The sequence below is a fragment of the Convolutriloba macropyga genome, chromosome 8, assembly GCF_964194025.1.
Source record: "Convolutriloba macropyga chromosome 8, txConMacr16.3, whole genome shotgun sequence".
Taxonomy (NCBI): domain Eukaryota; kingdom Metazoa; phylum Xenacoelomorpha; order Acoela; family Convolutidae; genus Convolutriloba; species Convolutriloba macropyga.
The window spans coordinates 53,767,295-53,790,520 of record NC_134475.1 but is presented as its reverse complement, the minus strand read 5'-3'; the positions used below and the strand labels follow the sequence as shown (position 1 = coordinate 53,790,520).

Genomic DNA, 23,226 nt, shown 5'->3' with positions numbered 1-23,226 from the left:
CCCGAGTCTTCTTTAGAATTTGTTCTCAATAGCCTCCAGAAATATAAAGGACGCCTTCAATTCGGCGGAAACCAATAATTCAATGCCTCAAAACGGCAACTCGACTGTAACAAGCTTATTTCAATATCACACCAACGATTCGGCAGAAACTAACCCACAAGAAGATTCAAACGAGGAAGAACTGTAACGATCCAGTATCGGACACAGCAGAAACTGACCCGGATTTCATCTCCCCAGGTCTCGGCACCCATCGCCGCTAAGACATCGGGTACCTCCTAGAGGATTAGTAGACCTACGTCGAATCTTAACAAATAGAAGGCGGGTTATTGCACTTACTCTCCATAGACAACAAATTGATGGTCATCTCCGCCAAACTTTGGATAACGCAACAGACACAGATTAATTACTATGACGTCATTACGTTACTGCTGCTTCCTTATTGGTTATAACCTCGTCCAATGACAATAGTTTGCACTCACTATATGTACCACAAAAAGTACCAAAACTTTCATTCTTCAATTTTATCTACTTCGAAATCAACATTATCAACTTGAAAAATAAACCGCTTCATTCATCAACTATGTTCAGCTACCTTCCAAAACAAGCCACAGCCTGCATGCTACTTCACTTATTGACAAATATCCAAAGCACCTCAAGTGACCAGCCGGAAGTGGCCACTTGAGAACTGGCAAATATATGGACTTCAAAGAATACTGGTTGCCCACTCAGTTACACTAACATAACCGAATCAACATCCGGCTTACAATGGATTGCAAAACAAGCTATTTTGGAAAACGAACTCGCACAAAAAGATATCGAATCGTTTAAAATATAAATGTCACAACTTCTTCTAAATGTCTCACACGCCGGGACAGACACGACTTTTTCTCGCCAACCAAAAGCTGTCGCCGCTGCAGTGTTGGAAATAGGCATTGGCGCCGCAGACAAATTACTCTGCTTCGTCAAATCAGTCCTTGGTGGAAAAGTTTGGTATGGCCTGTCTCCAATACCTGACAGAACATGTCGAACAAATCACTGCCAAACAAAATGAAATTTTCTTTATAGTCTCTGGAGAACTTAAAGCCGTAAAACAGGTGCACGATGAACTCATTAAAACATAGAACAGAAACTGGGAGCTAGCCGAGGGCCAGTTTACCGCGCTTCGCCAAAATCTACACCATATGAGAAACTGTACAGTACCTTTGTGCGGGAGCAAATTTACACAACTTGGTTTTGTTCTAAGCAACATCTTTCAGACAATCTTGACAAACATTAAAATTTACCGAGCAGCATTGTAGACTTTCGCATTAATGTCCTGAGCTCACATACACCTCTGATTAATCAGTTCTTACCGATTCACTGGTTCCCCGTCAGCAACTCCATGAAATTCTCACAATAGTACACTTATAACAAAATGGGCTACAGGACTGATTGTCACTCGCCGTGCCGATTTAAGACATTTTTTCGTGCTACGAGACAATTGATCACACAAGTTGAAGCATTTGAATCAGGTCTAATCTTGACACTGGCCGTACCGAATGCATCAAAGAGCACAGTTTTGAACGTGCTACAGCCCATTCTCAGCCCCATGCCAGACGGGGATACAGGCAAAGCATTTGTTTGTCGTCCAGAAGCCAAATATATGGTCGTCTCAGACGACGAAGAGGAGCTCGCATTCATGGATGATAGTGCTCTAAAATTGTATTGGGTCACAGAAATACACAATTTGCACAAAAGCCATACCCACCGAGCACACATATCAGTCCTGCGTGGCTACACTTTTATTCCACGACGAAGAGTTTCTTGCATTGCAAAGCTGTCAATAGTATGTAATTGAATTGCCATTGACGAAAAGGCTCGCAATCTCGTCTTCGGTCGTTATTTAATTACGTGAATTACATCTTGTAAATTTCATTACAAGCTCTGATCATGGAGTGTTGTACTTTGACCTTCTGCAAAAGCCCGAGAAGTTAGCTATAAGGAAGGCCTCGTGCAGAGATTGGCGAAACTTTGACGCGGAAGCGTTTTTGCAAAAAACATAGTCGCTCCGATCGACAGAGATAAAAATGTTTGGAACAGTGTTTTAATGAACGAAGATAGTAATGTCGATAAGAACCATCCTCTGAAAACTAAATATGTTCGAAATAATACGTGCCTTTTCTTTGACGATGAGCTAAGAACCATAGAAAGATCGAGAAGAAAGCTTATCGAAAGAATGGAAATTCCCAAGACAGAAGCCGGTTTCTTAATTCAGTTTTGGAGTATTTTGAGCTGTTTACCAAAAAGAAAAGTGAATAACTCGACATATGTGTCGCTAGTGAAAATAAGCGTGTTAGGTATTCTAAGCTGCAGCAACTCTTAGGAAAAAATAATTATAATACAGTACTAGGGGAGCCTGCATGCCTAGCAAAGAAGTTTCGTGATTTTTTGTTAAGAAAATGGAAACCGTATTAGTTTTAATAACTCTAACGAATTGTTCAAATTGATTGATTCCCATACAACTAGCCTGGACATTTTTCACGTTTTTACACTGAGAGATTTGAAATTACTTCTAACAATAATTTCGAACAGTACGGCACCGAGTGATGTAATACCAACTAGGTTATGCAAAATTGTTTTGACAAATTCTCCTGACTATTTCATTGCATTAATTAATTTAACTCTCCAGACAAGATACTTTCCAAATCAATTCAAGCAAGGCGTCGTTAGGCCGCTCATAAGGAAGTGTAACCTTGATCCTAAATTGTTGTCGAGTTACCGCCCTGTGACAAATCTAAGACACCTGTCAAGAGTTGTTGAAAGAGTTGTTTTTGAGGAAATTAATTTGTATCTGGAATCTAATAATATCAGGGGCAAGTATCAGAGTGCTTCTCGTTGCTCGCATTCAACGGAAATGGTTTTACTGGAAGTCTTTAATGATCTTCTTTGTTATCTGGACGAGTCGCGTTTTGTGATGCATATTGGGTTAGATTTGCCCTCAGCGTTTGATATAATTGATCATCAGTTCTTATTTGAGATATTAGGGAAAAGGATTGGTTTGCAATCTGTTGTTTCTGTTTGTTAAAAATTGTTTTTCGAATCGTTCGCAGGAAGTTATCATAAATGGATGGCTTTCTGGTGATGTTAAAGTTAAGACGGGTGTGCCACAAGGTTCGGTTCTTGGTCCTTTACTTTTTTCCTGTTACATGCTGCCTTTAGAAGATAAGCTGAAGGAATTGGAAATAAACTATCATTTCTACCCAGATAATACTGTTCTTTATTTTATATTCGGTTCGACCCTCAGTCAGTGCATGTTTTATAATGTTTTGACCTCGATTCAACGTTGGTTCAGCAATGCAAAATTGAAATTGAATGCGGATAAGAGTGAGTATATGATTTTTCGGAAATGTAAATTTGTTAAACATGGTCTTTTACGTCTGCCAGAAGATGGGACTACACTGAACAGGTAAAAGTTTTAGTTGTTGTATTGATTGTCAACTTAACTCTGCGGCGACAGATTAACTTTGTTCGTGTTCATTTTATTATCTCCGTTAAGTGTGGTCAGTTCGTGATCAAGTTAAAACATCAGTCCTAATTGAGTTAATTAGTGTTTAAGTGTTATCACGTGTTGACTACTGTAATTCTCTTTATTATGGTCTGCCAAACTTGTTATTAGCAAAGCTCAGCGAATAATGAACTCTGCCACGCGTTTGATTTTTCGATTGTCACCTTCGACACCTACCTCGTCGTACCTGAAGCAGCTACATTGGTTGCCAATTAGGCTACGCATTGGGTTCCAAATCCTATTGTTATCGCTTCGCTTTGTACATAAGCCTGGCAAACTCCCACTATATTTATCGGATTTAATGAAACGAAACACGATGGTAACAATGTCGCAATTATTTTTACAATTTAATTGTTCCTAAATTTCGCTCTAATTTTGGAAGACCTTCGTTCTCGCATGCCGTCGCTCTTGAGTGGAATAAACTCTCTTTTAAGCTGAAACTTATACCATCTGAAATTTTATTTAGGCGAAAACTCAAAACTTATCTGTTATAATTTTCCTGCACCGTTGAGATTTTAAATGGTGCTTGAACCAATAACAATAATTACGTCGGCAAGCGACGACTATACACTCATTGATAGCGCAGGGAATGGCAGCAATCATTTAGCGAGGATTGAGCATCCTTGATGCAGAGTTTGCATCATCACATTAGATTTTGGAAAATAACGTGGACCAAATATTCACTTATGATCAGAACTGATGGCTTTTGATTCGTTACCGGCAATACGACTTGACGTGTAATTACCTGGCCCAATCAGTAGCATCTTTAACCTCCTAACGCTTCTTGAGGATTTAACAAGTTTGTCACCAAGATCAGAAGCACAAATTCAAATTCTACATCACACTGCCACAATACTGCCACAATTCCAATGAATTGATTCGAGAAAAACCAACACACAACCGATCAAAGAGATAGCGCAAACATTTGTGGAGAAAATTCAGTAACTGAAGCCCAAGCCTGAAAATAGACTGAAAGAATACATTCCATGGCAGATGTTTTTATTATTTGGATTTCTTTCATTCCTGATAAGTGTTCTTCTGCATTACACACTCACATTTTTTAAATAAATGGGCAAAACTACACCGCAGATTTCCTTTCCGAATAACACACGAAGGGAGAAAGATCAAAACGAAGCCAGTACACGTAGTTGCAATTAATGACTGTGAATATCTACAAGAGCATCCAGAACACCCACTACATAAATGTTCAATTGTTCTGCCATTGGAAATTAAAAAACGAAATTGACACCCAACACGACACTGATAGCGCAACGAGTACGTACGCCTTATACCTATTTGATGGACTACGTCAAACGACTGAAAAGTTCGAAAGAGACCACACTAACGATTGAACACATTAACAGAGCTCCGCCAGTAACTTCCCAACCCATTTACACTCATACCAGAACATGCGCAAACAAAATTGCCAAGCCTTTACGGGGCCTACCCACTCAGAACCATGAACACCGGATGTGTCTAAAAAAGGATAAAAATTTCTTCAAAAAAACAAAACATTTTTTTGCAACAAAAATTCGAAGAAAAGAATGCCTAAATTTTCCCTTGCGAAGACTAATTTTGAAAAAAAATGCAGGTGTCGAAAATAATTTTCAACTTTAAAGTGAGATATCTCGAAAACTAGAAGAGCTACTGGAACATTCTTATTGTTCGAGGAAAGAGAAAACTATCAGTTTCTTTAATTTTGGAATCCAAAAAAGGAAAGCAGGGACGATCAAACTCCAGTACCGAAACAACAACCAAGGAATCACTGCTAAATAACAAAAAAAATGATAAATCAACTTACCTGCCACGTAATGGAGTCAAATATAAGTAACTTAAAATAAAATGAAATCAATTACATTATTAATCTCACTGGGGGAAGCGAATTTGTGAAAGGCAACACAATTCAGACCCCAAAAATGAAAATTATGCACGAAATAAAAAGCGAAAGCGAAAAGGACCAATTGAATTCTCAACCAATCATTATACATGGAATAAAATTCAGAAGAGCGGAGTTATTTGGGAAACGAAATTTTATTATTCTTCATTTGACTGCAGCAAACAGACACCAGTAGCATCTTGCCAGATAGGAAAAAAAGGAACTTCAAATGGCTGAACCAATTTATGAATTCCTAATTGAAGTACAAAACCCTCTTTTTACCTCCTTTAACCATTTTAATGCAACCATCGATAGTTACTGAATTTCTTTTTTTAATGAAAAACCGATTATTCAGTTTAATATCTGCCAGTAATTTATTATTAACGAAACTGTAACCATCCACACGTACCCTGTAACAATTGAATACTCCTTCCCTGTATGGGCTGAAGTTAAAAATTCTATAAACAAACACCCAAAAATGCCGACATAGATTTCATATTCCACACAACATTAATCATTGATAGTATCCCCCAGCACCCACAACATTCTAATCCAATCCCCGACACCCCAGAATCCCCTGACTAAGAGAATATTCAATTCTGATGTTAATCACTACCTCAAATTTCTTGACGAATCGGTTATATTCTGGATAACCACTCTTGAAGACACCGCCCATAAAGTTATTTTTGAGAAAAATTCCGCGTCATACCTAGATATAATTTCATTTATAGAAATTAGTAGCGAAGAACTTTTGAACGGAAAATCTGAATTAATAAACCTCAATAACTAAATGAGTTATTTAAACCACTGCAAAAACTCGCCCTTCTTAAGCTGAGATGAATACCGACAGGACCCCGCTCCTCCAAATATACCCAAAGAAATCTCCATTTCCCATTATACATACTTATGGCACGCCCGAAGACATGCTGGACACATTTGATGACATTATCCGCGACGAGGGAGTCATTGCTTTTTTGTCGAATATACTGAGCCCGGTAGTACTCTAAAAACTGTCACTTTCCACTTCGACTTTTATGAGTGTGATCTTATACTCAACTTCTTAGAAAACTTATAAAAGTATTTACTATCTATCAATAGAATGAACTCAATTCTGATTGGACAAAATTGTAAATAAAAAGTTTAAGAAATTTATAGCACGATTTATTCATTCTTTGTCAAATTGTTTCTTGCGAAACTCAGTGCAATTTTTCATCCTCAGAACTTATAAAATATTCTCATTTTAGCAGAAAACCGGACGCTTGCGAACCTAAACAATTAGAAAATAATAGGACAAAGAAACATAAAAATCGCACTTGGATCCTAAGTTTTAGTAGGAAAGTTCCTGAGTTCCTGTTAGAATCGCTCTGCAGAGAGTTACCATGGGAGCAGTAATATGAATCACTAATTGAACCACCTTCCATTGTCCATCTACATGAAGAGATCCATGAGTAACTTTTTTTATGTCAATGGAGCCATGATTGAAAAAAGTTTAACAAAACCGAGAAAACAATTGTGCTTATTTACTTATTACTTTTCTTTTAAAAAAGTACGCTCAATGATGGCTGGCTACTGACAACCCCCCTTTGGCCGAACTGTTTCTGCCTTTAGACAATAATCTGATTGAAATGTGTCCGACATGAGTCGGTTAAATTTCGAGATTCCGGCAGATTGAATCGGAGAAAAAGGAGAGCAGCTTTTATGTGGTCTGAGATATAAGTGTGGTTCGTGATTAATTGCTCTTGAACGTAGTTCATAGCAATTATTGTAAACGTGTGCGTCTTTTTTATGCAAAATTTTCGCTTGACAATTTTGACTTTTCGAGTGACTTTTACGCCCTTGACTTTTTGCATTTCGCGTGATCTAAAATTCTCTCTCAATCACAATTTCAAGCAGATGAACTCAATTGACGGCAATTTAATACTAAAAGTCAAATGAAAAGTGCGCCGAAACTCTTGTCATTTTTTACTTTAAATCTTAATAGTGGTATATGTTGTTAATGCTAGAGATTAACTTCTTACGTTTATTGTGTTTTACCGCCTTTTGTAAGTTGATTTGTTTCCAAAAGTTGTAACGAGTAAAGTCACGATGATGAAATGTTGTAAAACCGGAAATGATACTCTTGCTTGAATTGTGTAACCTGAAACAAAACATGAGCAACCAAACTAATTGAAACTTAAAGCTAAGACTCAAGACAGATAACGACCTATCACCCTTCCCAATGCGGACCAGCGGAATCATGGTGTTATCATTTTGGCGCTCCTGGGAACTCAGTGAGCGAACCCAGGACCTCTTGCTTAAGTTATTTTGAGTGGTATGTGCTACATTGAGACATTGAGATGGACATCCATTGAGATGGACAAAAGAGATGGCAGAATGGAGATGACCAACTTCAAATACTGAGGGCTGTAAACCAGATAAGATTTTTTTGCAATCTCAGTGATTTGATATAGTAGACTTCGTTGTCCTTCGGGTCCTAAGTTCCCCAACCACAAGGGATAAGGAGCTATCTAAGTTTTGTCATTTCAATTATTTGAAATAAGCTAAATACCGAAAAGACTTATATTAGTCCTATTGTTCTGAGGTATTTGAGTCCTGTTGTTAACTTTTGCTAAATAAAATAAACAACCGCGCGAAGTAGCTTTTCTTGGTTAATTTTTGAACAAAAGATTTCAAAAAAGAATTGTTTAGTAGCAACGGTTCGAAAAATAATATTTAAACAACCACGCGAAGCAGCTTTTCTTGGTTAGTTTTTGTTGAACATTTTCAAAATTGGTTAGTAGCAAGATACGGGTCCGGTGAAACACTTTACAAAGATTTCATCATCAAGCAAGACAACGAGGATGTCGCCAGCCCACTCCGGCCAACCTGAGTCACCAGCAGCTGCACCCAACAGCCTCCAGTGTTCTGCTAGCGGAACCAGCTTGCAGTAGACCCTCACTACTGCCCTCCAACAGTCAGCCAGCCCACTCAGGCCAACCTGAGTCACCAGCAGCTGCACCCAACAGCCTACAGTGGTCTGCCAGCAGAACCAGCTTGCAGCAGACCCCCACTACTGCCCTCCAACAGTCAGCCAGCCCACTCAGGCCAACCTGAGTCACCAGCAGCTGCACCCAACAGCCTCCAGTGTTCTGCCAGCAGAACCAGCTTGCAGTAGACCCCCACTACTGCCCTCCAACAGTCAGTCAGCCCACTCAGGCCAACCTGAGTCACCAGCAGCTGCACCCAACAGCCTCCAGTGTTCTGCCAGCAGAACCAGCTTGCAGTAGACCCTCACTACTGCCCTCCAACAGTCAGCCAACCCACTCAGGCCAACCTTAGTCACCAGCAGCTGCACCCAACAGCCTCCAGTGTTCTGCCATTAGAACCAGCTTGCAGTAGACCCTCACTACTGCCCTCCAAAAGTCAGTCAGCCCACTCAGGCCAACCTGAGTCACCAGCAGCTTCACCCAACAGCCTCCAGTGTTCTGCCAGCAGAACCAGCTTGCAGTAGACCCTCACTACTGCCCTCCAAAAGTCAGTCAGCCCACTCAGGCCAACCTGAGTCACCAGCAGCTTCACCCAACAGCCTCCAGTGTTCTGCCAGCAGAACTAGCTTGCAGTAGACCCTCACTACTGCCCTCCAACAGTCAGTCAGCACACTCAGGCCAACCTGAGTCACCAGCAGCTGCACCCAACAGCCTCCAGTGTTCTGCCAGCAGAACTAGCTTGCAGTAGACCCTCACTACTGCCCTCCAACAGTCAGTCAGCACACTCAGGCCAACCTGAGTCACCAGCAGCTGCACCTAACAGCCTCCAGTGTTCTGCCAGCAGAACTAGCTTGCAGTAGACCCTCACTACTGCCCTCCAACAGTCAGTCAGCACACTCAGGCCAACCTGAGTCACCAGCAGCTGCACCCAACAGCCTCCAGTGTTCTGCCAGCAGAACCAGCTTGCAGAACCAGTTTGCAGTGCAGCTCTCCCTCAGGGAACCCCCAAGTGACCTACAAAAGTCACCTATTGTCCTCCTGGGACCCACCAAGTGACCTAAAAAAAGTCACCCATTGTCCCCCAGGGGCCCTCCAAGTGACCTATAAAAGTCACCCATTGTCCCGCAGGGACCCCCCAAGTGACCCAATAACGTCACCCATTGTCCCCCAGGGACCCCCCAAGTGACCCAAAAAAGTCACCCATTATCCCCCAGGGACCCTCCAAGTGACCTATAAAAGTCACCCATTGTCCTCCCGGGACCCCCCAAGTGACCAGAAAAGTCACCCATTGTCCCCCACGGACCCCTCAATTGACCTACAAAAGTCACCCATTATCCCCCAGGGACCCCCCGAGAGACCTACAGAAGTCACCCATTGTCCCCCAGGGACCCCCCGAGTGACCCAAAAAAGTCACCCATTGTCCCCCAGGGACCCCCCAAGTGACCTAAAAAAGTCACACACTCCCCCAGGGACCCCCCAAGTGACCCAAAAAAGTCACTCATTGTCCCCCAGGGACCCCCCAAGTGACCTACAGAAGTCACCCATTGTCCTCCAGGGACCCCCCAAGTGACCCAAAAAAGTCACCCATTGTCCCCCAGGGACCCCCCAAGTGACCTACAGAAGTCACCCATTGTCCTCCAGGGACCCCCCAAGTGACCCAAAAAAGTCACCCATTATCCCCCAGGGACCCTCCAAGTGACCTATAAAAGTCACCCATTGTCCTCCCGGGACCCCCCAAGTGACCAGAAAAGTCACCCATTGTCCCCCACGGACCCCTCAATTGACCTACAAAAGTCACCCATTATCCCCCAGGGACCCCCCGAGAGACCTACAGAAGTCACCCATTGTCCCCCACGGACCCCCCACTTGACCTACAAAAGTCACCCATTGTCCTCCCGGGACCCCCCAAGTGACCAGAAAAGTCACCCATTGTCCCCCACGGACCCCTCAATTGACCTACAAAAGTCACCCATTATCCCCCAGGGACCCCCCGAGTGACCCAAAAAAGTCACCCATTGTCCCCCAGGGACCCCCCAAGTGACCTAAAAAAGTCACACACTGTCCCCCAGGGACCCCCCAAGTGACCCAAAAAAGTCACTCATTGTCCCCCAGGGACCCCCCAAGTGACCTACAGAAGTCACCCATTGTCCTCCAGGGACCCCCCAAGTGACCCAAAAAAGTCACCCATTGTCCCCCAGGGACCCCCAAGTGACCAAAAAAAGTCACACACTGTCCCCCAGGGACCCCCCAAGCAACCTACAAAAGTCACTCATTGTCCCCCAGGGACCCTCCAAGTGACCTATAAAAGTCACCCATTGTCCCCCAGGGACCCCCCAAGTGACCTAAAAAAAGTCACACACTGTCCCCCAGGGACCCCCCAAGCAACCTACAAAAGTCACTCATTGTCCCCCAGGGACCCCCCAAGTGACCTACAGAAGTCACCCATTGTTCCGCAGGGACCCTCCAACTGACCTACAAAAGTCACCCATTGTCCCCCAGGGACCCCCCAAGTGACCAACAAAAGTCACCCACTGTCCTCCAGGGACCCTCCAAGTGACCTACAAAACTCACCCATTGTCCCCCAGGGACCCCCCAAGTGACCCAAAAACGTCACCCATTGTGCCCCAGGGACCCCCCAAGTGACCCAAAAAAGTCACCCACTGTCCCCCAGGGACTCCCCAAGCGACCTACAAAAGTCACTCATTGTCCCCCAGGGACCCCCCAAGTGAATTATAAAAGTCACCCATTGTGCCCCAGGGACCTCCCAAGTGACCTACATACAGTCAACCCACTTGACCTGTAAGTGACCTCTAAAAGGTCAAACAGTCAACCCAATTGACCTCTGAGTGACCTCTAAAAGGTCAAACAGCCACCCTACTTGACCTCTAAAAGGTCAAACAGTCAACCCACTTGACCTCTAAGTGACCGCTAAAAGCTCGAACAGTCAATCCACTCGACCTCTAAGTGACCTCTAAAAGGTCAAACGGTCACCGCACTCGACCTCTAAATTACCCCTAAAAGGTCAAACAGTCACCCCAATTGACCTCTAAAAGGTCAAACAGTCATCCTACTTGACCTCTAAAGGGTCATACAGTCAACCCACTTGACCTCTAAGCGACCTCTAAAAGGTCAAACAGTCAACCCCCTTGACCTCTAAGTGACCTCTAAAAGGTCAAACAATCACCGCACTTGACCTCTAAAAGGTCAAACAGTCAACCCATTTGACCTATAAGTGGCCTCTAAAAGGTCGAAAGGTTACTCAACTTGAACTTTAAATGACCTCTAAAAAGTCAAAAGATTACCCCACTTCACATCTAAGTCTCCTCTGGAACGTCCAAAAAATCACTCGTTGTGTCCTTCAAGGGACCTCACTTGACCTTTCAATTTACCTCTGAAGTTCAGAAAGTTAGACCAACAAAGAAAATGGGATGTCGAAAGTCATCAATTGTTGGAACAGTTAGATTGTTTCACCGAAAATTAGACATTGTCAAAGAGCTCAAACAGGAGCTAGAATATCAAATACACTCAGGTTTGGAACCCGAAGTTGTGTCAGTAACACATGATGAATCCAAGAGAACCATGTCGCAACTAGACGAACTTGTCGACCAGCTTACACAATCGGAAAATGTGGACGCGGAAGACTCCCTCAACGATGCAGCATGCTTGACAAAGCTAAAAGTTGAAGTTGCACAAACTGTAAAGAAGCATGAACTTTCATTCCGAAACACTTCAACGCGTCCAAGCAGCGCCTCTTCATCACGCAGTAATCGAATACCTGTTCCCTCTGCACCTGAGTCTCCGGGAGTTGTTCAAAGTATGCGAGATACACGACAACAACAACAAATCAATGATTTGGCAGACCAGCAATCAACATCCAACCCGATTACTATTCATAGACAAGTGCAGTCTGCCATGGGAATTTTGCAAGAAAACTCCAATAGAGTCATCAGTTCTGATGTACAGAATAGTTTCCAGCCATCAGCACTCGAACAAACAGACTCTGACAACGTAGCAAGCAATCAACATCAGCACCTTCAAGCAATAGCACCAATTGTGAATCCAGCAATTGTTTCACAGAGCTCTATAGACGCAACTTGTGCGTTCCCACAATTGTCTACAGCTTCAAATAATCAACTGCCAGTTTTTAGTGGAATATTTCCTCCGGCTGAAAATACTTTCGCCCCTCCCAGGCCCATTAACACCGGCCTAATTGAAAATGTACCTGACCATAGAACACCTGTTCCAGTTTCTTTCGGCAATCGTTTTCCAAAGCCAAGCCATTCCGGCTCATTTCAGGCATATTGCCCAAACAGTTGGTCAAACTTAGCAAACGGTAGTTTTGAGCCCTCAAATGTAACCCCTCGTGGACCTGTTTATCCAAGCAGCCAAAGCTTCGGTAATCAAAACTCCAACCCATATCGTCAACGGAACATTCACCGCTCAGTAAAGCTGCCGGACATCCGAATTCAGAAGTTCGATGGAGACCCACTCAAGTGGAACGAATTGAGCAGCATGTTTTCTTCGACTATCCACAACAACGAAGACATCACTGACACTGAACGAATGAGCTATTTGTAAAGTTTAGTCACTGGACCGGCAAAGGATTGCATCTCCGGATTTCTTTGCAACCCAAATTTTTACTCTTCCGCCCTTCAAGAGCTCAACCGACGCTTTGGAAACCCGCAAAACGTCGTCGGTGCCTTAACAAAAGAACTGGAAGCTTTCCAAAGACCGGCTATGAATGACCACGCAGCTTTGATAGCTTTCGCTTCGCTGTTAAGAAAAGTAGTTCAAACATTTGCCTCACATGGCTTCAGTGCCGACCTAAATGTCACGTACTTGCTCAGGATAGCCCGAGATAAGCTACCAAACCCACTCAAGTTGAAGTGGACCGAACATGTTGTTGACAACGACTGGACAAATCCAGGTCTCACAGAGCTTTCCGATTGGATGGATCGGCAATCCAGAGCCTTTGAACAATTACAAGACGCATTTTTATCAACCACTAACAACCATTCAAGTCAACAAAACCAATCACAGTGTTCAAGTTCCTTCAACAATCGGAATAAGAACCAAAATCGTACAAACTGGAAACAGAATTTCCCCGGAAGCAAAAGCTCTAACCCCAGCAATAAAAGCTTTGAACATAACAGTACAGCAATTAGAAGCATCGATAATGCAAAGCCTCAGCAATCGATGGCAAACATTAGCAACAACACGAAAGGAAGCTCTTCTTTCTCTGGTTCAAAGCAGCCTATGAGAAATGCAACAGCAAATAGGAGCAGAACAAAATGTCCGCTTGATCAACAAGATCACTACATTGGCAAGTGTCCGCAGTTTCTTAGTCTTGATGTCAGCAGACGCAATAGCGAAGCAAAGAAGAACTCTTTGTGCTTCAATTGCCTAAACTCCAGTCACGCCGCCAAAAACTGCACGTCAAAAATTCTCTGCCGACATTGCAATGGCAAACACCATAGCCTTCTCCACACAGACAGACAAAAAGCACCCGAATCGACAAACGTGACAGCAATTGATCTGCCAATGTGTGAACCACTGGATCAACAAGACAAAAACAGTGACATTCCAACTCAGGTTTACAATCCTGGTTTCCCATCAAAAACGAGGAATCAACTACAGGTAATACCTGTCACCCTATTCGGAAATGATCATAAAAGACATAATTGTTATGCCATTCTTGACAATGGTAGTACCATTTCATACGTCATCAACACGACTGCCGACAAGGTACGGGCTCCGAAGACTTCAGAATTCGATCTGAATGTATCGCACGCATTTGACGAATCCGTCATGCACGCAAATCTTGTTCGGTTGGACATTGGAAAGTTCAATAGCGATCAACCACTCTTCCGTTTAAACTACGTTCATGCCGTGAGTAATTGGACTTTCAACGATGCGCCTGTGAACGATTTGAACGAAGCGTGTTCGTCCTACCCTCACCTTCAACACATACATTTTCCTAAACTTAGTGACAACAAGATACAGATACTTTTAGGTGTTGACGCTACCCAATACATTTTGGAACGCGAGTTCCTTCAAGGACCCTCAGGAAGCCCCTTTGCTCTACGCAATCTTCTCGGTTGAACAATTACTGGCCCAATTAAACGAAAAAGTAATCCAATCCAGCAGGAAACAAACTTCCTATCCCATAGTTATAGAGCCTTCGACCACGCGCTCACAAATTTAACTGTTGATACTGAGAGACATCTCAGTGAATGTGTGACCAGTTTCTGGAAAATAGAGAATACAGGAACCGAGTTTGAAGAAACTGCAGATACGTCAACAGACAGTAAAAGAGCAGTTCAAATATTACAAGATACAATCCATCATATCGGAGACAGATATGAAATTGGTTTACTTTGGAAACAGGACAGTAAATTAGAAAACAACTATCCAGTTGCCAAAGCACAACTTGACAGCCTTCAGCGCCGACTCAACAAAGATATTGAGTTGAAACAGTTGTATGAGAAAACTTTGGAAACAGATTTAGAGAAGGGTTATGTCAAACCAGTAACTTTCTCAAATCCAGCACCAGAGAAGATTTGGTACCTTCCCCATCACCCCGTCACCAACCCCAACAAACCCGGGAAAGTCAGGCGTGTTGCAAACGCCGCATCTGTTTTTAAGAAACAGTCGCTAAACAATAACCTTTTGTCAGGCCCAGACCTTCTGAATAACCTGGTCGGCTTACTACTTCGCTTTCGCCAGGATTCTGTTGCAGTAATGGCAGACATAGAGGCCATGTTTATGCAAATTTGCATACGAACAGAAGATCAGTCATGGCTCCGTTTTCTTTGGCCGTCAAACAACTCCGTACAGCAGTTCCAGTATACGCGACTCATCTTTGGAGCCAGATGTTCACCAACTACAGCAATATTTGTCCTCCAAGAAACAGCAAAAGACTTCGGAAACACCGCTACAAAAGATCTAATATTCAACAGTTTCTACATGGATGACTTTGTACATTCGTTCGTCAATGAACAGAAAGCTGAAATTGCAGTTCAAGACTTGCGACAAACACTCTCTAAGGGAGGTTTCAGTCTAACTAAGTTTGTCTCAAACTCTGTTCAATGTCTAAGCAAAATACCCAAAGAACATTGTGACAGTGAAAAAGACAAACATCGTGTCTTAGGTGTAATGTGGAATACAGTTAATGATACTTTCTTCCACCAGAAGCTTGCCAAAGTTCAGGAAGACAAAACGGACTACACACTCAGAAAACTCCTTTCCTTAATTGCCTGCTTGTTCGATCCATTAGGAATCATTGCCCCATTATTGATTACACTCAAAATCATCTTGCAGGATACCTGGAAAGAAGGACTTGCATGGGATGATCTCCTGTCAGATGAGAAACAGAAATCAATAAAAACTTGGATAGAGCAATATCTAAATGTGCCAGAAATATCAATGCCACGATGTTTTGTTTCTCCGAACGAACCATCTCCGATAAACCAGTTACATTGCTTCTGTGATGCCTCACAGCTGGCTTATGGAGGAGTCATATACATCAGGTCTCAATCAGCTACCACCATTTCAACTGGGTTTGTCATAGCTAGAGCTAAAGTTGCGCCACTAAAACAAATCAGTATCCCGAAACTTGAGTTGCAAGCAGCCGTGCTAGGATGTAGACTAATGCAATTTGTTTCCAAGCAGCTAACAATACCAGTTACCTCAAAACACTTTTGGAGCGACAGTGAAGCTGTCCTTGCCTGGATCAAAAGCAAAGACAAATTGAAAACTTTTATTGCAAACAGAGTACAAGAGATCCGCAACAACACAGACGTCTCCAAGTGGCAGCATATCAGCGGAAAACTCAACCCTGCAGACCATGTCTCCCGAGGAATACCAGCCTGTGATATCAATGTGTTGTGGTTAACGCCTCCAGCCTTCTTAAGTGATCCCGAAAGCCATTGGAAGAACTCCTTGGGTAACAAGGAGGAGACAAACGTCACAATGGAACCATCCAACGATGAATGTAGTATCGACGTCAGCAGATTCTCAAAGTGGACGAAGTTAATGCGCTCTATGGCTTTTGTCATAAGGTTCATAAAGAATCTCAGATCGAAACAAAGAGGCAAACTAGAACTCGACGACATTAACCAAGCCCGAATTTATCTCTTCAGAAAATCGCAAGAGAAGTCCTTCAAAGACGCCATCAAAGACATGAAACAACACAGACCTTTGTCAAAGAAAGATCGCTCTGTTTGTCCCCTTTCTTTGAAAGTGGACTTCGTCGCGTTGGTGGCAGAACAAAACGAAGCTTGCTACCCTTTGACGCCAAGCACCCCATCATCCTGGACTCTAAAGAGCACAGCATTCAACTCTACATACAGAAATGCCACGAAATTTGTATGCACATTGGAGTGGAATACACTCGCAACTACATACAACAGAGATGCCACATTCTTGGAATCAGACTCTTCCTGAGAAGTTTGGCCTTCAAATGTTTCGACTGTCGCCGCTTCCGAGCACAGGGACTACAGCCACCGATGGCAGACTTGCCAGACATTCGTTTCCAGGAAACACAGTCACCAGTCGTCTTCACCAATGTCGGCGTGGACTACCTTGGACCTTTTGCCGTCGTTCATCGTGTTACAGAAGTGAAGACCTACATCTGCCTATTTACTTGCTTGGTTACGAGCAATTCACCTGGAAGTTGCAGAGGACCTCAGCACAGACAAGTGGTTGACAGCAATCCGACGCTTCATCGCTCGACGCGGCCAACCGCGGTTGTTCCTGTCGGACAACGGATCCAACTTCCTGGGAGCAAGAAAGCAGATCAGAAGAAGACCACTGATGTTGGACCACGACTACATCAAAGATCAGCTACTGAATCAGTCTGTCGAATGGAAGCTCAACCCTCCTTCTGCTCCTCACTTCGGTGGGGTGTGGGAGAGACTCGTTCAGTGTGTCAAACGAGCTCTTCTCTTGAACCTCGGCTCCGCAAAACTCACCCCAGATGTCTTTGCCACGATCGTCAGTGAAGCCGAGTGTCTTGTCAACTCGCGTCCACTCACTCACGTGAGAAGCAACCACGAAGACGACAACCCACTTACACCAAACCACTTCTCGCTTGGAAGGCCCTTCTACAATGTACCTGGAGCCGTTTTCAACGAGACACTTACCTTGAAGAGTTAGGCGTGGACACAGGTGAAGCAGAGACTTCAGCAGATTTGGAAGAGGCTGCTAACCGAGTATGTTCCTTCGCTGAACAAACGACAGAAGTGGACGTCTCGTGAAGCAGCTTTGGAAGTGGATGATGTTGTCTGGCTTCTTGAAGAGTTTACACCAAGAGGAATCTGGCCGCTGGGACGAGTCACACGGACTTTCACCGGCCCCGACAACATAGCTAGGTCATGTGAGGTTAAGACCGCTTTAGGCAAATTAAACAGACCAGCAGTAAAACTTATGCATGTCTACCCCAAACCCAAAAACAGGTTAGGGTTAGGTTTTGTGGGCCCGGAGGATGTTAATGCTAGAGATTAACTTCTTACGTTTATTGTGTTTTACCGCCTTTTGTAAGTTGATTTGTTTCCAAAAGTTGTAACGAGTAAAGTCACGATGATGAAATGTTGTAAAACCGGAAATGATACTCTTGCTTGAATTGTGTAACCTGAAACAAAACATGAGCAACCGAACTAATTGAAACTTAAAGCTAAGACTCAAGACAGATAACGACCTATCACCCTTCCCAATGCGGACCAGCGGAAACATGGTGTTATCATATGTTAACCTCTAATGTGGTTATTTGAATATTTGAAGCCCACTTTAGAACTTCTTAGTCCCATTTAGGCTCCCCCCCCCCCCCCCCCCCGACTGAAGCAGGCTGCAATTGATTAGAGCTCCCACTAGTCGTTCAAAAGCAATTCTTCCGACGTTTAGTCGGTTATGTTAATTTATTTTGTTGAGATAGATTCTTACAAGTCTCCCTAGGCCGCCGAGATATGACGAAATGAGCTGATGTTATGTCTAATTGACGTTTGCTTTAAGTCTTACTGACGCTACTTTAACCAGTTGGCGCAATTGAAATACAGTTTTTCACTGCATGAAGTTTATATTTATTTCGATTGCTGACAACACATCCCAGGAGATAAATAAAAAAACGTCAAAGTTGATGCATACTACAGTTGTTAGCGCTAGTATGTACAAGCAAATGCATAAAGACTAGCTGTTTTAAAATTTTGAGGAAATAAACTCAAGAACACAAATAAGCATACAATAAATAAGATTTCCGATTGCAAGTGTTTACCACGGCTGTTGACTAACTAGTTGCTTTTCTGCAACTTTGTTTTCAGAATGCTGATTTCAGCTGAAATGGCCCGGCTTTGCATTTCATAAACAATTTCATCACAAGATATTTGTGGTTCAATAGATTGTGAGATCAGTAAAATGTGAAAGAATGATTTTTCTGGTGTTATAGTCGAAGTGCAATGGACTTCACGACCTCCCGACAAGAGAGTGATCTAGCCACAATCAAGTTCTCAATTGAAGGAAACCTCAGCCGACTGTTCGATTGGAATACGAAACAGGTCTTCATGTACCTGGTGTGCGAGTACACTTCAACTAATAATGTAAGTAGCAATAGCATACTATACCCAGTTGTAAGACCAAGTAATGCCAGCACCTGCAAAATACTTTCAAGTTTTTCTGTTTCGGCTTCTAATAAGCTATATGCCAGTACTTTGTAAAAAAAATTCTTGGTTGATGTTATGAAACTGACTAAAGATCCGTTTTTGCAGTTATTCTGCAATTGTGTTTTAGCGTATTATGAGAACAATTGTACTGAGAATCTTAAGAGACTAGTTTTGCTGTCGTTTTTTATAGCTGCGAAGCTGTAAGCTGAGCGAAGCTATATTGCGGTGCTCTTGGTTTTTTACAATTCAAATAATTTGAATTGTATTGGGGCGCTGTCTTTTTATAGCTGCGAAGCTGTAAGCTGAGCGTAGCTATATTGCGGTGCTCTTGGTTTTTTTTGTTTCGTCGTCTGACGCTTCATTTTCGTTTTACATTTGTTCTAGAACATTCTGTCTCGTCACTGCTTAAATGGCTTTTTCGCGCTTGATTTCACGCTTTCTGCGTGACCTAAATTGCGGTTATTCAGAAACAGAATCTGTTCCTAAAACAAAGTTGATTGTAAGAAAGCAGATTGTATGGTCCGACAGCCGAGTGGTTAAGGCGACTGGCCGTTAATCCGGAGAGCGCCGGTACGAGACGCGACAGGGAAATTTTTTTTGCACCCAAAAACAACCTCCTTTGAAATAAACTTGTAAGTTTTATAGGCGGCGGCGATAACTATTATCAACTCACTTCTGTATCTTTTTCCATCTGTATTTTACGGCACGCAAGTCTATTTCGCAGCTATTCCGGCAATCTGCCGGCTATGTTTTTTAAAGATCTGTTCACACATTTTCATGATTTTTGAAGTCAAATTGTAGTGATTTTGGTCACACTGAACAGGAAGTGGAGCGAAAAAGCGAGTGGTTTTGCGGCGTGAAATTTTTTCACTCTTATTTTAAAGTAGAGTGAGAAAACGGTGTTTGAACAAAAATTCGGTTTCTCGGTAGTGGTTTTTTGTTCACATGCGGCAATTTCACTCTGATTTTTACAGTTTTTTCGATTTTTTGGACCAGATTTTTTTCTAAATGGTTTTCCCAATCCATTCACAGCTCAATCTAGACCTAGTTTGTTGTTTGAATTAAATTTTCATTTCTCGCTAGTGGTTTTTTTGTTCACATGCGGCATTTTGACATTGATTTTCCGTTTTTTCTTATTTTTTTGATCGGATTTTTTTTAAAAATGGTTTTTTCAATTCACTCATAGTCCATTCTAGGTCTAGGTTTTCTGTTTAGTGAATGAAAATTCTTTGAATTGTACGTCAGGACTTGTCCTGCTATGTTTCTTTGTTTCGTCGTCTGACGCTCTTTTTTCGTTTTACATTTGTTCACACAGCAAAGCTGAAAAAGTCAAATTTTCTGAATGACTTCTTCCTCTCACTAACGGCATTTGCGCGCGTGACGTCATTTCTCACTCGCTTTAGCAAAAGTTTTTAGGTTATTAGCGTGATTAGATTTTGATCATACGTGACTTACCTCACTCAATAAAATGACTTTTGCACTTTAAAACTTAAGTTTAGTTTCAATTGGCTTAAGGTCAAAGGAACTCATTTGTGTAGTAAAGGTCCCTAATAAGAGGTTTCTGCGGAATGAATTTTAACAAGCTTTATTAATTTATCGCTGAATGTTTTTTACCTAGTTTTTCGAGCGGCGCCGATTTTTTTTCCAATTTAGATCTGTATCTGTTTCTATCTCTATTATATGGCACGCAGGTCTATTTTTTCGCAGCTATTCCGGCAATCTGCCGGCTATGTTATTTTGTTTCAGTTATTCTTGTGCGAGTCGGTTCCGTAATTCTGTCGGCATTTTTATTATTTGATTAATTAGTAAACCTGGACAATTTTAAGCCTCTTGTTACTTGGTATTAGTAATAGAAGTTTCAATGTCAATAGTTCAAATGTTGCTTGAATAAATGAAGTGACTGTTTCAGAGGCTGAATCAGGTGGTGCTTTGGGACAGGATTCTGTTGAGGGAAGATGTAGATGTAGAAGGCTTCTCTGCCACCAATCTCAGTCCAGAGTATTACTTTTTCGATGACGGACCTTTCCTCAGGTTAGTCTGTCTGTCTCCTAACTCGCCGTTCGTTTATTTCTTGCTATATCTGGATCCAATGCTAAATCCTATGCTATGGAAAACGAGCTCTTGTGGGCAAAATGCGTTTTGCACTCCTAAAACAAGGGGGTTAGAGTGTCAGTGTGATTTTCTGCTGCGTCTATTTGGCTCAGATCGTCACCTCATATACCATTCAGAATGAATTTGGTATGTTTTTGGATAGGGAATGCATTCACTCGCAAAATTAGTGGTATGCACCTTGAGTTGCAGCTAAATGACAAATTATCGCAATGAATTGTCGGAATTGATGTCTTAACTTTGTATATTAATACCATTGTTAAAAATTATAGCATATAATTGTGTTAAGATGTAATTATTGTCACTCTTCTACAGTCTCATTTGCCAACAATCATAACATTGAACCAATTCTTTGAAGAAGCTGGAAACTGAACTTGTTCATTATATCTGTTGATGTCAAAGCTATATGATTTACTAGTTATATTAGAGTCATTTATAATATATTTTGAATCAACTTTTGTTGGACTTTTTTATTATCCTCAGTTCTGTTATATTTGAGGATTCTGCCTATATATCAATGTCTAGCGAAATTGCATCTGACAACAGGTCAATTATTGTTGAGAATGGAGCCAAGAAGCTTTAATGATTTGGAAAGCATTTCGTCTAGAAGCCTTAATATTTTAATCTAATCGTAACCTAAATCTTAATTTGTGTGCAGAGGGACTACTGCCAAACTGGTGCTGCGCTGGAACATAATCCCCAACTCTGGCTACATGCCATTTGCAGCTGCCACCAATGAAGTTGAGTTCCAGTTCCCAAGCGAATACACGGCCATGCCCAAACACGGCAGAACCATACATTCAAAAGGCCAGTCTTAGAAAGATGACCACCACCCGTTGAACGTTTGAGAGAATGGTACTGGACTCCCGCAATGTTTGGTTTCGACTGACGGTAATAGTGATTGAAGGAACTAAACAAACCAAGCTAAACTATTTCGCTCATTCCATCATCGCCCTCAAAATCTAAATATAGTTAATTTCGAGACTCGATGCAAGCAAAATTTTGCAGTATCTACAACATAGTATGATCTAAGTAATTTGTATGATCTAGGAGTAAAATATTCTTATCCATTTCTAGACCTATAAATTGAAACCGACCTATTCGTACAATTTGACCTATTGAGGTTTTTGAGGGTGAAACGTAAATTATGACTCGTCCCTTACTGTTTCCTTTTCCACGAGTCAATTTCCGTTGTCCGTGGTCATTTTTTAAGATCTTTTAGACAATGGATAATTGATTTACGAAACAAAATCTGTCATAAAAGCTGAAAAGATCCGATAGAACTGTGAATTTTCAGCTTAGGAAACATTGTCATGGAAACGGGAATAGTTAAATTTTTGCTTCATTTGGTCTCGGTGAAGGCTCTCAACTGAATCTGCAACTATTGGTCGGTAATGCTTCTGGGCAACTCTTCAGACAATACACTATTAAATTTAATCATTTATTCGCTGATATTTAGTATAATGAGTTGTTATTTCCTCTTTTGATTAATTTTATTTGTTGTTCATGCTCTTATGCAAGGTTCGTGCGATTTTTGTTGTTAGTATCAAATTATTTTATGCTCTGGAAAGATGATAATTTAAATGTTTAAGCTATGCTAATGTTTTGAGAAAGTACAGCTCCTATCTGACTACATATCTGTTTTTTAGTCGTCCCCCTTCAGTTGAGCTTGTCATTTGATCATTTGACCGCGTCAGATGATACTGAATGCGCTTATTTTATACAGATGGATTTTATAGAAGATTATATATTGAACCAATTTTGAAGATCAGGCTTCTGTTTCAATTAACTTGAAATACGAAAATAGAATCTTATTGCTAAAAGAAGTCACCCTGCTCAAATATTGGTTAAACATTGGTATCGGCAAACACTAGCCATGTACAGAGATAACCCGCGATGGGATATTTAGTGTATAAATTTTAAGTGTAGCTGATGAACAATCAATATAGATACCAAAAACGTACAGGTAAATTTACCTGAGAACGTTTAAAAAACCTAAAATTGCTATTGTGAGCAGATAAACTACTTGCTTCAACCTGAACTTTTATTATATCTGCGAAGCTGTAAGCTGAGCGGAGC

General features: G+C 41.9%; 1 protein-coding gene across 1 annotated transcript in view; it reads left to right on the top strand.

The window, feature by feature from the left end:
• LOC142344831 (signal peptidase complex subunit 3-like) overlaps positions 1-22,744 on the top strand; it is a 410,115-nt gene extending 387,371 nt beyond the window's left edge. Inside the window, exons 3-5 of the mRNA XM_075396815.1 lie at positions 18,825-18,975; positions 20,948-21,069; positions 21,806-22,744. Coding sequence (XP_075252930.1) covers positions 18,825-18,975; positions 20,948-21,069; positions 21,806-21,965 — 433 coding nt within the window. The 3' untranslated portion in view covers positions 21,966-22,744. The remainder of the gene's footprint in view (positions 1-18,824; positions 18,976-20,947; positions 21,070-21,805) is intronic.
• Positions 22,745-23,226: the final 482 nt, after the last annotated feature.